The sequence below is a fragment of the Solanum verrucosum genome, unplaced genomic scaffold, assembly GCF_900185275.1.
Source record: "Solanum verrucosum unplaced genomic scaffold, falcon-dt-bn FXZP01000285.1, whole genome shotgun sequence".
In the NCBI taxonomy this organism is placed as follows: domain Eukaryota; kingdom Viridiplantae; phylum Streptophyta; class Magnoliopsida; order Solanales; family Solanaceae; genus Solanum; species Solanum verrucosum.
Window position 1 is genome coordinate 1,163,814 of NW_026019934.1, and position 15,814 is coordinate 1,179,627.

The 15,814-nt window shown below is 34.9% G+C and overlaps 3 protein-coding genes across 5 annotated transcripts; 2 read left to right on the forward strand and 1 right to left on the reverse strand.

Annotated features, from left to right (window-relative positions):
• Positions 1-1,533: 1,533 nt before the first annotated feature.
• LOC125834859 (protein ZINC INDUCED FACILITATOR 1-like) lies at positions 1,534-7,598 on the forward strand. Its single transcript, XM_049514017.1, has 17 exons — positions 1,534-1,672; positions 2,228-2,268; positions 2,901-2,961; positions 3,036-3,138; positions 3,275-3,377; positions 3,579-3,632; positions 3,742-3,804; positions 4,375-4,424; positions 4,546-4,621; positions 4,894-5,118; positions 5,244-5,331; positions 5,465-5,550; positions 5,651-5,758; positions 6,338-6,382; positions 6,479-6,567; positions 7,144-7,187; positions 7,371-7,598. The coding sequence occupies exons 1-17, from the start codon at positions 1,540-1,542 to the stop codon at positions 7,544-7,546; spliced, it is 1,545 nt and encodes a 514-aa protein (XP_049369974.1). The 5' UTR covers positions 1,534-1,539; the 3' UTR covers positions 7,547-7,598.
• A 682-nt stretch (positions 7,599-8,280) lies between these two features.
• LOC125834880 (uncharacterized) lies at positions 8,281-11,089 on the forward strand. The gene is made up of 3 exons (XM_049514031.1): positions 8,281-8,682; positions 9,350-9,474; positions 10,587-11,089. Exons 1-3 carry the CDS (start codon positions 8,298-8,300, stop codon positions 10,788-10,790), a joined length of 714 nt encoding a protein of 237 aa, XP_049369988.1. The 5' UTR covers positions 8,281-8,297; the 3' UTR covers positions 10,791-11,089.
• A 427-nt stretch (positions 11,090-11,516) lies between these two features.
• LOC125834836 (ABSCISIC ACID-INSENSITIVE 5-like protein 2) lies at positions 11,517-15,013 on the reverse strand. 3 transcript variants are annotated; one of them, XM_049514007.1, is made up of 4 exons: positions 14,932-15,013; positions 13,622-14,640; positions 13,470-13,541; positions 11,718-11,932 (listed from the first exon to the last, which is right to left on the reverse strand). In XM_049514007.1, the coding sequence occupies exons 2-4, from the start codon at positions 14,441-14,443 to the stop codon at positions 11,852-11,854; spliced, it is 975 nt and encodes a 324-aa protein (XP_049369964.1). In that variant the 5' UTR covers positions 14,444-14,640; positions 14,932-15,013; the 3' UTR covers positions 11,718-11,851. The 3 variants fall into 3 exon arrangements, with proteins under 3 accessions (XP_049369947.1, XP_049369964.1, XP_049369956.1); XM_049513999.1 differs by having other exon boundaries at positions 14,927-15,006; XM_049513990.1 differs by lacking the exon at positions 14,932-15,013 and having other exon boundaries at positions 11,517-11,932; positions 13,622-14,742.
• Between the last annotated feature and the right edge of the window lie 801 nt (positions 15,014-15,814).

Sequence of the window (15,814 nt, forward strand, 5' to 3'; positions counted from 1 at the left end):
TTTTTAGCAACTTGAATGGATGATGTATAACTTTTTTCATCAACTTGAATGGATGATATATAGTGTGCAAGAAAGGCTAACAAATTGTATTGTGTGAGAGAAAAGGCAAAAATGGCTCTTGGTCTAGTATTCATTTTTTAGCCATTTGATGTTACTTTTAAAAAATAACCTATTTCAGTATATATTTTTGTCTCCACTTTCAAACTTTAGGAAGTTTTGCCTCTTCTTTTCTTAATATGAACTTGAAGCATCAAAAAATTTCAGACTCGGCCTGGTTCGATCGCCTTATCTAACTGATGCTTTAAAAGGCGAAATCCTCGATTGTAGTTGATGTTACTGGAGGCATTTAGTCTTTGATTAGGGTAGGAGTCCCGTGGGAACATTTTGTTCAAAAAATTATCATGAATCATCTGTGGCTAACTATATATATGAATCTTCAAAGCATGAATCTCACATTTGTTCGAAATCATAACTAAGGAAACTGTGTAAACATTAATTATAAATAGTAGTACTTATTAATATTACTTTTTTGCATTGAATTTGGTCGTTTAATTATGTGATACCATGGATGAATGAAGTGCCATCTTTTTTGCCTATGGAGTTTGGACATGTTTTTGTGTTGTAAAATATGTCCAATCTGCAAACCTAATAAATACTGTAATGCCATCATGGGTCACCATCCACAAATATATATATGTATATGTCAAAATATTGAGTGAAAGAGCTAGAGAGTGATTTATCAAGGAGTTTATTCAATACAAAAATAAAATATAATAAATATTGAGGAAAGCTAAATCTTGATAGATATGTTTCATATCTTTATAATATAAAAAATAATGTTACATCACTCATTCGGAATAATGGTTCTTTCGTTTTTTTTTTTATATAATAACATAATTATAGCTAGGACACATTTAATCAAGATATATTTGTTAATCTTTTTGTTTGCTAAATCAACATGTGCTAAACGACGTAAGGTTTGTTGATACTCCCATACAAGACCTGAGACAATTCAATTATTGGAAGAATATATTATTGAGTTGAAATTTTGGCTTTTTTTGAAGAAGAAAAGTTAGGAAGCGTAATGCTAAACTTGTTTGATGAAGAAACAAAATATATGACCATCGTAAAACTTATTTTGTACATGTCACATAATAATACATATGTTGACAAGAATATATGTTATTTTTAAAAAGAAATAAATATTGTTGGTCAGTGCATGTTATAGTACTATATATATGTATCTAATAATATCTCTCATTATTATTATTATTATTATTATAATATAAATATGATGCACACATCGATGGAGACATAGTAATATATACTGTGTATGCCACAAAATGATTGATAGGAAACTCATTTAATTTTGAAGAGAAAAGGAGGTAATTAATTATGATTGGGACCTTCCCAACTACCCCTGATTTATAATTAACTAACTAATTCCTCCCCAGTCCACACACACATATATATCAGGTTTACAGTAGTGAATATATCTTTTTAATTGTTGACTCTCTCAAGTTTAGTTTGAAGAAGAAAATGGAGGAGGGGTTGTTGAAGAAATACGAAGAAGAAGATTGTCCAGGTTGCAAAGTTGAACAGTTAAAACGATCAAACACTGGCATCCCTGTTAAACCTGTCCTCTTCATCTCTGTCGTTACATTATGTGCATGTATGCCACTCTACAATTTTCTATATACATTCAATTTACATATACTATCTTACGTACTCTCGGATCCGACTACTCATGATAATTTTCATACACTTGGACAATCATGAGCGCGTAGCTAGCAGCTACATTTCTTTATCATGGATTTTTTAGAAATATTTTTCTTCTTCTTTTGTCATACTACACAGTTAATTATTTATAAAGGACAAATGGTAAATATGTTTTGACCCTAGCTACTTCTTTTTTCAGAATAATTTTGAATAAGTATATATTTCATATAGTTGATAATTCAACAACATATATATTTTTGTTTAAGAAGTGGAGAATTGATGATGATGCAAATTGTAGATATGGTTGCCTTGTTTTTAAGCTTATGAACACGTACCCATGGACATATTATTAATTATGATTATATATATACTTGTCCAGCACCATTATCACATAAAACATTGTCATTTGAAGTAATTTTGGAGGTTAAGTTGTAATTCTATATCATTCGTCTACCCTGTGATCACGATTTTCCACTAACATACTTGTCTCTTCTCAAATCTTTTGCAGCTTTGCCGATATCATCTCTCTTCCCTTTCCTCTATTTTATGGTACATATCCATTATGTGACTATAAAGCTTGCATTATTAATTAATGTGTATTTAACTTTCTTCGATCGCCTACGATAAAAGGTTAGTGCATTGGGCTGCTTAAATACGAATGAAGCATAATCAAGAGTTGTCTCTTTGGGCAGTAGCAGAAATTGTATCATGCCAAACTAGAACACGCGGTTAAACTTAAACTATGAACGAAAATGTGGAGAGATCAACATTTGGTCAGGTACAAGTATGTGATGTAATGAGAAGCACCAATGCATTGTCTCCCTTTGCAAACGAAGATTTTTTAGTAGTAGTTTAATGTTAACAAAACCAGAGAATCCCACTTTCATTGGAACTATCAATTTACCAAACTCAATTTTAGTATCTTGTCATACATCAAATAACCAGCCTAATACATAGAGAAGTTTGAGTTGGAGAAACTTATCATCATTTATAGGTGACACCATATAGTACTGGAAATAACTTGCACATAGAGCTTCTCAAGTTAAAACATTTATATTCTACTCAAGCATCTTCCTTGTGTCTTAGTCGTTTAATTATAGCTCCATTCTTCTTGTGTGTGATTCTTGATCTGCTAGTGTCTACACTATGGTTGTGGCAATATTGACATTTGACTCTTACAGGTAAGAGATTTTCACATTGCAGAAAGGGAGGAAGATATTAGTTATTATGCCGGATATCTAGGTCAGTATACCATCTGTTGTTGCTTCTGAGTAATTTCAGTGTTTTCCTTCTTACACGTCTACCATTTCTTGAAGGTTCTTCTTTCATGTTGGGAAGAGCTTTGACCTCTATTCTTTGGGGGATAATTGCTGATCGTTATGGTCGAAAGCCAGTTGTTGTGATTGGCACAATTACAGTGTTAGTAGTGTTGGTTAATCTATGTCCTCATGCATGCATAAGATTTTTGTTTTAATATAAAAATTCAGCTATGATTCCAGTTGCGCAATTTCATTCAAGTTTGCTTTTAATTTCTTATATGAGGAATCAACTGCAGGCTTATATTCAATGCACTATTTGGCCTTAGTACCAATTATTGGATGGCTATAGTTACAAGGTTCCTTATAGGCAGTTTGTGCGGGATAATAGGCACAATGCGGGTATGTCTTTACTGCTATGTGGAATTTTATGTCAACTATAAGCATCTTATTTTTCAGGATTGACATTGTGATTTGCATTATAAGTTTTTACTGGCCTGTTTTAAACTAGTTTAGTACTTGCTCTTCTTTTCATACAATTAAGAGTATGATGAGCATTGTTACTGGATGCATTCAACTTGTTTAGTTGTTCAATATCTCCAGGCTTATGCTTCTGAAATTTGCCGAAAAGAATACCACGCTTTGGGGATATCCGCTGTGAGTTGCTTCTCTCCTTCCTGTCGTCTCTCTTTTCCTTTTAACAGCTTTGTTACATAGCTATGAGATCCTATGCCATAAAATGTTTTTAAGCATCTTATTTATTTAGGTAAGCACATCATGGGGGATAGGCTTGGTGATTGGTCCTGCTATTGGAGGTTATCTTGCACAGGTACAGTACTTCCCATAGTGGAATTGTTGGTGATAACTTTTACTGTAGTGATGACTGAGAACTATCTCTCTTGAAAGAATTATTTCATCTGACTTGATTTATATATGGCATTGGACGAAAATTCATATACTATTTGGTGGTTAGGTAAAAGAATTAGTTTTGGTCACGATGACTAGAAATTATTGCATGTTAAAGTTGCAGTAATACACTGCACACTTGCTTAATGTCTTCCCATGATCCAAAATGAAAGATGTGCCGAAGGAAATCCTAAGAGGTTCTAGCATTGCACTCGTGCAACGTACACAAGGTGAAACAATCCCTTACTCATAGTGATGAAAGTATCCAGGAACAATTTTCATCTCATCCATGATAACTGACAACTTTTGCATAATAAACTTGCTATCAAAACGACGCACCGTTTCATGACTTGAACCTGAAAAGGCGTCCTACTTAGTGTCAAAACCAGCTTACATAAGCATTTAGAAGCTCTACTTATTAAAACTGTTTTTCTAATTATTATGAGTACAGGTTAGTGACTAACAATTCTTGTGTCACTTATGCTGTTTCTAGCCTGCAGAAAAATATCCAAGCATATTTTCCAAAGAATCCCTTTTTGGGAGGTAAGCGACATTCTTCCTGTTCTGTATGTTTAACTACTCTCAACTTTCAATACTGAGAAGAATTTGGTCTGGTTCTATCTGGTTATTTAAGAAGTTTATTTGTTTGTTCTCTACCTTGCAGATTCCCATATTTTTTACCTTGTCTTTTGATATCAGTCTTTGCATTAGCTGCAACAGTAATGTCCTGTTGGCTTCCGGTATGACTTCTAGTCTTATATATACTTATTTCTCATTTTAAGTTCCATCTAGGCTTTCCTCCATAAATATCCTTCCTGTTCACATTTCAGTCGCTTAACTCGTGATAATATTCCATAGCTAAGAACATAGTATGTAATTCTTGAATATGACCTGTTCTAATCCATAACATGAACTAAAGAATTTGACATAACTAATTCACTGTAAAACACATAAGACCATATTTTAATAACTGAAACAGTTTCTGCAGTTTGACTACTCTAACATGTTGCAGGAAACACTTCACAAACATAACAAAATAAAGAAAGATAAAAATAACTTTCAAGACGCTGTTGAAGGAACTCCAGATGAATCAAATGGTTTAAATGTGTCTCAGAACACAAACCATTCTGAACGCAGATCCCCTAGTTCTCAAAAAAGCCTTCTGAAGAATTGGCCCTTAGTGTCTTCTATTATTGTCTACTGTGTATTCCAGCTCCACGATATAGCCTATTTGGAGGTAATGTATCTTTCTTTCAAAAATCATTTTAATGGGAAAACTGGAAATCCAAGGAACCTTCTGGAGAATTGATCCTTAGCTTGAACAAACTTGTCAATATATCTTACCGTCGTGTGCTTTTTCAGATATTTTCACTCTGGGCTGTTAGTCCAAGGACCCTTGGGGGTTTAAGCTTTACAACTTCTGATGTTGGACAAGTTCTTGCCATCACAGGTATAAAGACATTGCCCAATTCTCTGCAGAACAATTTGCCTTGTGTTTTTTAAAGCTTTTTAGGCAGACTTTATTGGAAAATTGTGCATCTTTTAATCTGAAAATACTATTAATGTTTTGCATGATCCTACAGGCCTTGGTTTGCTACTCTTTCAGCTGCTTGTTTATCCACTGGTGGAAAGGATTACTGGGCCTGTCATGATTTCTCGGATCGGCGCAGTATGCCCATGACTAAACTGACAAATCACTTATATAATTACCACTTCCTATAAAGTTACCTTTTCACTGTTAGATTATATTGAACTTACTTATCTTTCAGGTTTTAAGCATACCATTGTTGGCTAGCTACCCATATATAGCTTTATTAACTGGTTTTGGCCTCTCCATAGCTCTCAACTGTGCATCTATGTTAAAGAATATTCTCTCGGTAAGAACTTTTCCTTAGATCATTGAGTTCTTCAGCTTCATGAAGTTATTGATTGATAAAAATTCAATGTGGTGCTTTTGTGAATATCCAGGAATAGTTGCTAATGTCCTTTGTTTTCCCTTTTTTGAATTTAAAATGTTTTTACTCCCTCTGTTGGTGTGTATGCAGTACGATTCACAAAAATCAATGGTGCATGATGAAGAGGAGAAAGAAATGACCTATAATATTTTGCTTCATTCATCTTTGCAGCTCTTTTCTCAAGTTTATGTCAGATTTTATGCTTTGTTACTCAATGTCTAAGATTCTTAGTTGAATGTAAATGAGTTGTATCTTAATTTTCTGGTTCATGATATCTCCTATTTCCTATACATGAAAATTATGAGTAATATATATATATATATATATATATATATGTATTTTTCTTACTGCTGCAAACACTTAATCTTAGTTCTTTTATGCGAGAAGTGAGGTTAATTCAGCACCAGAATATCTGTTCAATTACCTTTGTTTGGCTTTTGCAGTGTTAGTATCTCGAAGTTGTTTGTTTGGTCTAAGTGGTTATTTTTTATATTTGATCAGGTATCAATTACAACTGGCTTACTAATCATGCAGAATAGAGCTGTGGTAACTACCTTATACCATAAGCACTTTTTTTCCTTATGATCCATATAATAATTGTGATCAGTTAAGTTCATGTGTGAGTAAAATGTTTAACTTCAGTCCCAGGATCAAAGAGGAGCTGCAAATGGCATTTCGATGTCCTCAATGTCTCTTTTCAAGACAATTGGCCCTGCAGCCGGGGGCTCATTGTAAGTTGTTAATTTCTCTTTATCGTCTGCTGATCTTCAAGGTCATTTCTGTGCTTGTCACTTGAATTTGCCCTTGTTTGGTATTTGATCATTGGCTCGAGGCATTTTCTCAGCCCCTTTTTACCCTGAAAAGGCAGGTACACCTTACGTTCTTGAACCAATAACCATCTTTCAGCTAACCTAGCCTCCTCCGTCCCTCGGGACTAACAAGGGGTAGTACATGAATATTCACCTTAGCAGTGGACGAATCCTTAGGTTTTGGGGGCATTGGATTCTCACCAATGTTTGCGTTATTCAAGCCGACACCATTAAACAAACTTAGTACCATATATATGTCATGCAAATGAATGTAATGGTAAGTACTTCATGTTTGGCCTGGATCTGAGATTAACTTGGTATATTTGAAAATGCTAGAGTGGCGTAGTGATGTCCATTTTCAGTTTTAGTGAATAGGGGATTTTGTCTATTGAAAATGTATATGATGTTTGTTTAACTCGAAAGTTAAGGTCTACTGTCTATCAATCTAGACGTATAGATAGGCAAGATTATGTATCATCACACTTTTATGATCTGCAGATTGTCCTGGTCACAACGGCGTCAAGATGCTGATATTCTGCCTGGTAAGTAATTAGATTCAAACTTGAAGCTTGTGATCTTACTCACTACTTAAAATTCAAGTGTCAAAACATTTAGTAGCTTACAACAAGCATCAATTCCTGATGGCTCTCCCTGCTTTGATGCACTTGAATACAAAAGTTAAGCCCAACAAACTAAACAAAAGGCGATGTGATGTTGTAATACAGGTGATCAGTTGGTGTTCTTTGTTCTCAACGCCATTGAGTTGCTCGGCCTACTTCTGACCCTCAGACCCTTTCTGCAAGAACCTGAAGACAGCGATAATATTCCAAAATCAATACACAACTCTTTGGATCAAGAAAATGGAATGCAAGAGAGGCTCGTTAACACGGAATTACCCTGAAGTACCAACATTACAAGTTAGATGAATATCATCTTCAAAGAGTTGAACTAAAGCTAGTGAACAAATTCTCTCAGGATGATTGATTGTAAACCTTAATAATATCCACCATAATACAGATTTATGTATGTAATGTAATGTAATGTAATGGAGAGTGAAAGATGAAGTTTTTAGGTGTATCTTCTTAGAAAAATAAATAAATGAATGTTTTTGTGCCTTATGAATTATTATGTGCAAGTTGAATCATAGAATACAAAATCAGGTGAAAAGAAGTGGATTTGTGGAATGCCACACAATTTTGGAGTATTAATCGGCTTCACGACTGTACTTCTCTTCGAGAGGAACCATAATTGTTGATGTTTGGAGAGTCAAATAAAATTTTTCTTTGTCAATGAGCTTATAAGCATTTTAAAATTAGTTTAAACATAAAAAATTATGACTTATGTAAATTAATTTAAAAAAATAAGAAATTAATGCTCAAATTTCTTATGATAAAAGGAATATTGACATTTGCTAGCATAATAATGACAAAAATCAAAGCAAAAAAAATATAAAATGAAGATTCATTGTATTTTTTTACATGTACAACTATTAATTTTTACCTAAATAAACAAGTACATAATTACTACAACTATTAGTTTTTACCTAAATAAAAAACTTATCATCACCATTTTGAAACAAAAAAACTAGGTCCATATAGAAGAAAATAATGTTTTTTTTTTTTGAATATATGAATTTAAGGAAAAAGTGAGAGATGGCAAATCCAAGGAGGACATCATTTTCCCTTTCCGGTAACCAGAACCACCAGCAACTTCCAATTTCCACCGCCCCATTTCAGAATCAGAATCAAGGAACCCAAATCTCAAGTTTGATGAACTCACTCAAATCGTTCCTCAAGAAACCCCATGCTTTCCCTTTTCTCCTCTCCCTCTTCCTTTTTCTCACATGGGTTTCACTCAGATTCCAACGTCCTTCAACTTCTACCCCTCACCGAGAAGAGTGGCATGCTAAGGTTCAATCTGGGTCCGATCAAAATGCTAATCTTGTCAGGTTCTCAGATTCCTCTTCTTCTATTGCCAAAGATAAACGTGGCTGGTTGATCAATCCTATTTCCCTTGCCCTCGATTCTGCCATTTCAGGTCTCCCTTTACCCATCTTTCTTTCTTCATTCTTCAAATATTATATTATAGAATATGCGTGCTCCTGACCTATTAAATGGAACATGCGCGGTAGCTGCATTACTGCCTATGGTGGCCTGCAACCCCCTTCTCCTCGAATCCTATTAGGTTCATCTGGACTGATGAAGAGTAATTAAAGCAAGAAAGAAAATTAAGCATTTTGGGGCAGATAGCTAGTTAGAAAGACCTAGAGGGCAAGGAAAGTTTTGTTTTTTTACTCATAATATATCTCAAGTGGAATGAATGTGAAGGATTTATGTAGCCTCGCCTGACTATTTTTGGCATATTAAAGCTCATTCGATTGAATACCTAGTTGAGAAAAAAAATGTTTAGTTGATTGATTCATTCAAAGTGTCAGAAATTTAAGAAAATGTGCAAGTCTAGAATTGATTTTCTTGTAAAGATCAGGAGGTTAATCTTGTGAGGTTCCTATCTTCCTCGTCCAGTGTTACAGAAGATAAGCGTGGGTGATTGCTGTTGCTCAATTTTGTCTTGCCTCGATTTAAGTTTCTTAACATTTCTTTCTCCAAAAAAAAAAAAAAAAGGAAGAAGAAGCTGATTTTAAACAAATTTATTTGTCATTCTTCAATTGATTCTTATTGACAAAGGGAGGTTATGCTTGGTTCAGGTGGGGCAGCAGTTTGTGCTTCAGTTCATTTGGGTGAGATCAGATCTGGTGGTCTTAGAGGCAACCACAGACACCACACATGCAATGAGACATTTGTTATTTGGGGAGCTAAGACAGTATTCCGGGTATGTTTTTTTCCTCTTAGTAATGTCAAAGCTGAAAGCTTTTACAGTTCTACCTATCTTTACATTGGTAAGCTACTATACAACTTTAAAGTTACCAAGTTTAAAAAAGTTACTTTACAACCTTCCTTTTACTATGTTTATCAGTAGGGAAACATATTTTGCAGTTGCACATAATCCAGAAACATGCAGAAATTTGAAATGTTGGTTTTACACAAATCAATTGGATTCCTTTGTAGTCCCTGGAATGTGATGTATTTACCTGGGTGGAAGAGATTAGTATCTTGCTTAATAAATGCTTTTAGATGAAAGTGTGCATTGATTAGGAAGTGAATTTAGTACAAATGTGTCGACACAAACTGTCTGCCTGCACAGGCTCTTCAGGAATCTTATTGCTGTCACCTGTCCAGTGTACTTTTGTAGTTTTGCCATATTTTCAAATAAAGCAAACACTCTCAGACCTTGAACATTACATTGTATGCTAGAGTTTCATTCATAGACTTATATGATTTGGTGTATTTCTTGAATTCTACCCTAAACCACAATCAAGCTTTCTTTTCAAGTCCTTCAAAATCTTCAGTCTAGCAAAAATCCTCAATTTTTTTTGTTCCCAGTAAGCCATAATTGTTTGCTCCTTGTAATTACATTTTTTAGTACCTAAGATATGTTTTGACGACCATGAGCATGGGTGATTGGTTTTATGTCTCAAATCCTTCCTTCCCTCTTTTCTATTTCCTTTATCCAATTTTTGGGGGTTCTCTACATTTATAGTCTCTCTTTACTCACCATTGTAGCAGGCATTCTGCTCATGCTTTGAAAGAGTTCTATGTTAGTCAATTTTTGCAGCTAGCTCCTCTAAACCTTCCAAAGCATGAGTTGCCGCTTATTCGTTATTTTTGAATCAAATGAAAGGGAAATGAAGATTAAATAAACAATTAAAGCGCTACCTGTCAAAAGAAAAACCAACTATAGTTATTAAATCATCTCGTCTATTACACTTCGCATAGAATTTTCTTTCAAATGAGCTCATATTTTCCTTTTCTTTCTTATGGGTTAGGGTTGCAAGTTAATTATATAATATCAAGTCCTACTCTTGATTCACTAAGTTTTTACAGGTGGAAAATGATGCGGTAAAAAAAGGTTACGCGGAAGTAATAATTGGTGCAGATGAGGTTGCTGTTGCAGTCAGCCCCCTTGGAACTGCCCATGCTCTAGTAAATGTTGATCCGGTGCGAAGTACATACTTCATGGGGTGCCAGGATAGTGTAATCAACTACAATGGCTCAACGACTGATTTTAATGTATGGAAAGATCTATAGGTTTCCATTGTTATATTCTCATGGTTGCTCCAATAAGGCAACCGAAGTTTAACGCGTCTGCATCTAGCTGGTCCTTTTTCTTGCAGATGAGGGTTTTAAAGGGTGTGAATTAGTTTAGCTAGTGTAGATTAGGAAACAGTGTACATAAGGCATAGCTGCTATTCATTAGCCTTCTTTCGTTCTTTCCCTTTTGGTTTTTATGACAAAAAGATGTGAGCTCAGACATATCTCTACTGGATACAGCTTGCCTGTCCTACAGGCTTTACATATGAAAGCAGTATTTAAGCTCTTGAAATTTAGCAGATGTGCATGTTCAAAGATTTTGCTCGTTATCTTAGTTATAATTTTTGCATACTTCATTTGAAAGCCTTTTCCCCTTTGACTAATAGCTACACAAGTTAAATTCACTGTGTGTTATATGATGCAAGGGTACATGTAAGATGAAAGAGTAACCTAACTTGTTGAGTATAATGGGACAAAGGCACTGTATAAGGATGATCTTGCAATCGGGTTAAATAGTTGGAAAATAATAATAAAGTGTGCTTTTGTTAGGGAAATTGATGGCGGATTATAATATTTATGAGTCAAGCAATATGCACTAATAGGGAAATTCCATTTTTAAAATCTCAGAGTTTGAAAAACTATCCAAAGTTTGATCCAGCAAAGCAGCACGAATTCGAGCATTTTCAGTTAGATGAATCAAAAGCAGACCAAATCACAAAAAGGAAAAGGGGGAAAGAAGAAAATGAGTCGCTTGATTCTTAGACAGAGACCGAGTCCAGGCTGTTTTGTGACCTTTGTATCTACTAACTGATGACCCTAAACTATATATGTCCTCATTGTCTAGACACATCGTTAACTGTGAAAAAAAAACTACCAAAACCATGTTCTGAGTGTCCAAACTGTTAACGTTACATACACGGATACACTACATATTAGGGGGAGTACGCATCGACTGGAAATCACTCGAAGAAGTTACCAAGTCATTCTCCTGAACAAGGATGTTGAGAAAAAAGCATTACTAGCTGGTGAAATTTTCAATGACATTAAAAAAACACCATTCAGATAGGGCCTGAACTTGTTCTGCGGAGCTGATACTTCGGCTCTGGAGGTGGAACACTTGGTAAAATATCCTCCATCTCCTGTAGATAAAACCATATTTAATTAAGTTAACTCGTGAAAACTGAAGGGAGCTAGGCAACTACTGAAAATTGTCAAGACACAACCCTGAGTATAAAAAAACTTCATTTGAGGTTTGCCATGTCCGGAGCTTGTGATTTCTTCAAAAGCATTTGAAGGGGTAAACACAATCCAAATGAACAAAGAAAATAAAGGTTGGCATGGACAAGCAAAAGTCTTACCTACACATCTAACAAGTTTATGCAACTAATAATGAGTCTATTAGGGACCAAGCATTGAGGTTGATATTGAACTCCAAAGAGAAATTTTAACACACCCTTCTACTTATGAGACCAAGCAAATGTTGATGCCCTCGATGGGAAAGCACACTTAATTAGGTCCCTGCTAGCCCTCCCTCCCACAATCTGTGCCCCTGATTTCTTTTAAGTGATGTTTCCTCCCCTTGTTGAACATATACAGGAGTATGCAATAAAAAGATCTCTGTGAAAAAGAGCAATGAAGCAAGGATTTAAACAGCTCGATAGTTAGGAAACTAACAATAACTGCAATCTAGAACCATATCCTTAAGAATGTAGCTGGACATATATTTCTTTTTTTTGATAGGCAAGTGTAGTTGGATATGTTGGCTGCAAAAAGTAGAACCTTCTGAATCTTTTAGCAGCCAACAGTGCTTTCCCTAGTCAACACTTCCACAGATAAATATCAGTCTTGCAGTTAGAGAACTACTAGGTGTCACCTGTCCATGTGCATCTATAGGTGCTTTTACTTTCTGATTCTTCCCACTCATTAGATATATTGTTAAACAGAAAAGTAGCTTAAAGCCTCATGGACTACAACAAAATAAAACAGAAAATTAGCTTAATGCCTCATGGACTACAACAAAATAAAACAGAAAAGTAGCTTAAAGCCTCATGGACTACAACAAAATAAAACAGAAAAGTAGCTTAAAGACTCATGGACTACAACAAAATAAAACAGAAAAGCGAATGAGAAAACCGTTTGTATGACAGAGAAGAAAAGAGTATTCATATGGGAAATTATGATCAAGGAGTACAGTGAAGATAGTTAAAGACCTTCTTTAGTCTACTCCTGTTCTCAATGGCATTCCTATCATTTCAAATAGCTAATGGGCAATTCAATAAAATAATTACTTAACGGAACATTTATTAGAAGTTAATGGAGATCTTTTTTCACACCTACAATAACTTTGACATACTTTCATCAGGATACAACAAATCACTTGTTAATATAAAGGCTCTGCTAATTGATTAATCATCTTAAGGGGAAAAAGAAACAAAAGAAGGCATGAATCACCAACTGTACTTCCTTCTGATCGCATAAATGATTAATAACATGTTGTTTCATTGTGAAGGAAAATATCTTGTCCAATTAAAGATTTATCCAATGAACTTAAAGAAGTACGTGTCACAGCATTCATAGACCAGATTCAGCTATAGTTTCTTCCACAGAGAAAGATTGATTATCACAACCAACATGGAACTAAAGAGAATGTGCAACTGTTTGATTCGCAGATCCTACCTTCTGTCTCTTAAGTTTTTCATTCTCCTCTTCAAGAAATGAAACCTTGTTCTCTAGTTCATGGGTGTACGCCTGTTAGTCAGAAGAGTAAAATTTCACTGGCGCAGAGATGAAAAACTATATCACAAAAAATGCAAAATAAGCAAAAGTACCTGCTTTCTTGCTCGTGACCGAGCTGCAGATTCCCTATTTTTAATCATTCTCTTCTGCCTCCTTTCTACACTATTTTCAGCCACATCATGTGGAGCAACTCGCTTTCTTCCAGATGTTTGTGTGTCTGATAGTGTTCCCATTATATGTGCTGGAGACATTGTCACTTGAGTTTCAGGATAAGTTGCATCCATAATTGGGTTAGCAACAACAGGTAAAGGCTGTTGTATTGGATGGCCTGGCATAAAAACTGGTGGTATATTCTGCTGTTGTTGTTGATGCTGCTGTTCTGGTACCTGTTGCATTGTGGGGATTTGATAGTGCGGCCACTGAGCTTGGTGTGTCAATGACATTGAGTCAACCCCAAATACTAAACCCGAAATTCTCTTGCCTTGGGTCGACTCTGCAATCACTCCAGCCTTGACCAAGAAATCCTCCAGAGTTATCTCACCTAAAGTAAGTTGCCTCTCCTGGCTTCTCTTATCAACATTATCTGTTTTTACCCCCTGCTGAATATCTTGCCACACCTCATCGACAGTCTTCTTGCTGAGATCCCTGGACATTGTAATGCTCGATGGACGATGCTGAGAAGCCCCGTGCTGCACTGCCCCGTAATCATTTCCCCCCACCACTTCTTGATTAGACTCGATAGTCCATACAGTTTTAACAAACTCGTCGAGGTTCATGCTATTGAGTGGTTTCCCACAATTCCCCAATTGATTCCGAACTTCATCAAGAGTGAGGCTGTAGAGTGATCCTTGCGTAGCTAAAGCATTTGCCTTTGCTTCACCTCCCCCCTGAGATCCCATCCCTTGTATTACCATTCACCACTATCAATATGTCCACGTTCTCAACTGATCAATCAACCAATACGGATATCAGCTCCTAAAACCCTTAATTCACCTCACCAAAAACTAAAGTCCTAATCTTGAAATGCACAAAGCCCAATCAACCAATCCAGAAAACCCCTCTATTCACCACACTGAAATCTAAAGTCCTAATCTTGAAAATGTACAAAGCCCTGTGATTCACAACTAGCAACATCAGCCAATCCAGAAATCAATTTCAAACCCCTTTTTTTTTATTTACCACAGAAAAGAAAGTAAAGTTGTAATCTTGAAAATGTGCAAAGCCCAATGATTCACATTTGTTCAACGAGAATCCCACACAAAACAGAAAAGAGCAAAAATGAAAAAGAATCAAAACCATTTATATATCATAAAAGCCATGCAACAGAGATTCAAAGAAACAGCAACATATAAAAAAAGGGGGAAAACAGATCAATGGTAGAGAAGATCATACCATACCATACCATTAAACTGAGAAATGGAAGAATCAGTCAGAATCCATTAGCTTGCATGCAGCAACATTCACTATAAGAGAACAAAAACCCAAAAACTGAAACTCAATCCATACAGAGAGTACTATTAATATATTAATATTCGAAGACCCAAAATTCTATGTATAAAAATGGATATCCAATACCATTACCAGAGAAGAAATAAAAATAAAATAAAATCTGCCCTTGGTTTTATCTACTACAGTGGTGTGCAATTTACCACTGACCCCCTTTTTCTTGTAAAGTTTCTGGCTTTATTTATGAGCTTCAGTTACACCTGAAGGCTGAACATGCAACCTCTTTTGTCCTCTGTTTGGTCAGACACAGAGTTTTGTAAACCAATTGACTGATTACTAGGTACTCAGCATTAAATAATGTAGTTTTAGTTTTGTGAAAATACCATGAATTTACGTGCATTATGGAAGTGATAAATGATCAGAAAATTTGGAAACTATAATATTTTTTTAATTTAAAAATAAACTGATTTTTTTCCACTTTTTAGTTAGAATGCATTAAAGTTAAAAAGGGTAAAAATATTTTAAAAGTAAAGTTATCATTCTGGCCAAAAATATTTTTTCATATTAAAAATTTATTCATCACACTTTTTCTTAGTAGTTTAAAGTTGAAATTGTTAATTAATTAATGCACATATAAATATAAAATAGAAAGGCGGAGAATCTAAGAAGAGAAAAGATTATTTGCTTAAATTGGTATATATAAGCAGGATGGTGAGACCGTGAATCCTATTTTGTTATATTGTGAATCAGTCACAAAATTATGATAAGAAGTATTTAGATATTAATATGAAATAGAACTCACTAAAGAAGTAAATAGAGAAAAAAAAGAATTACATTTG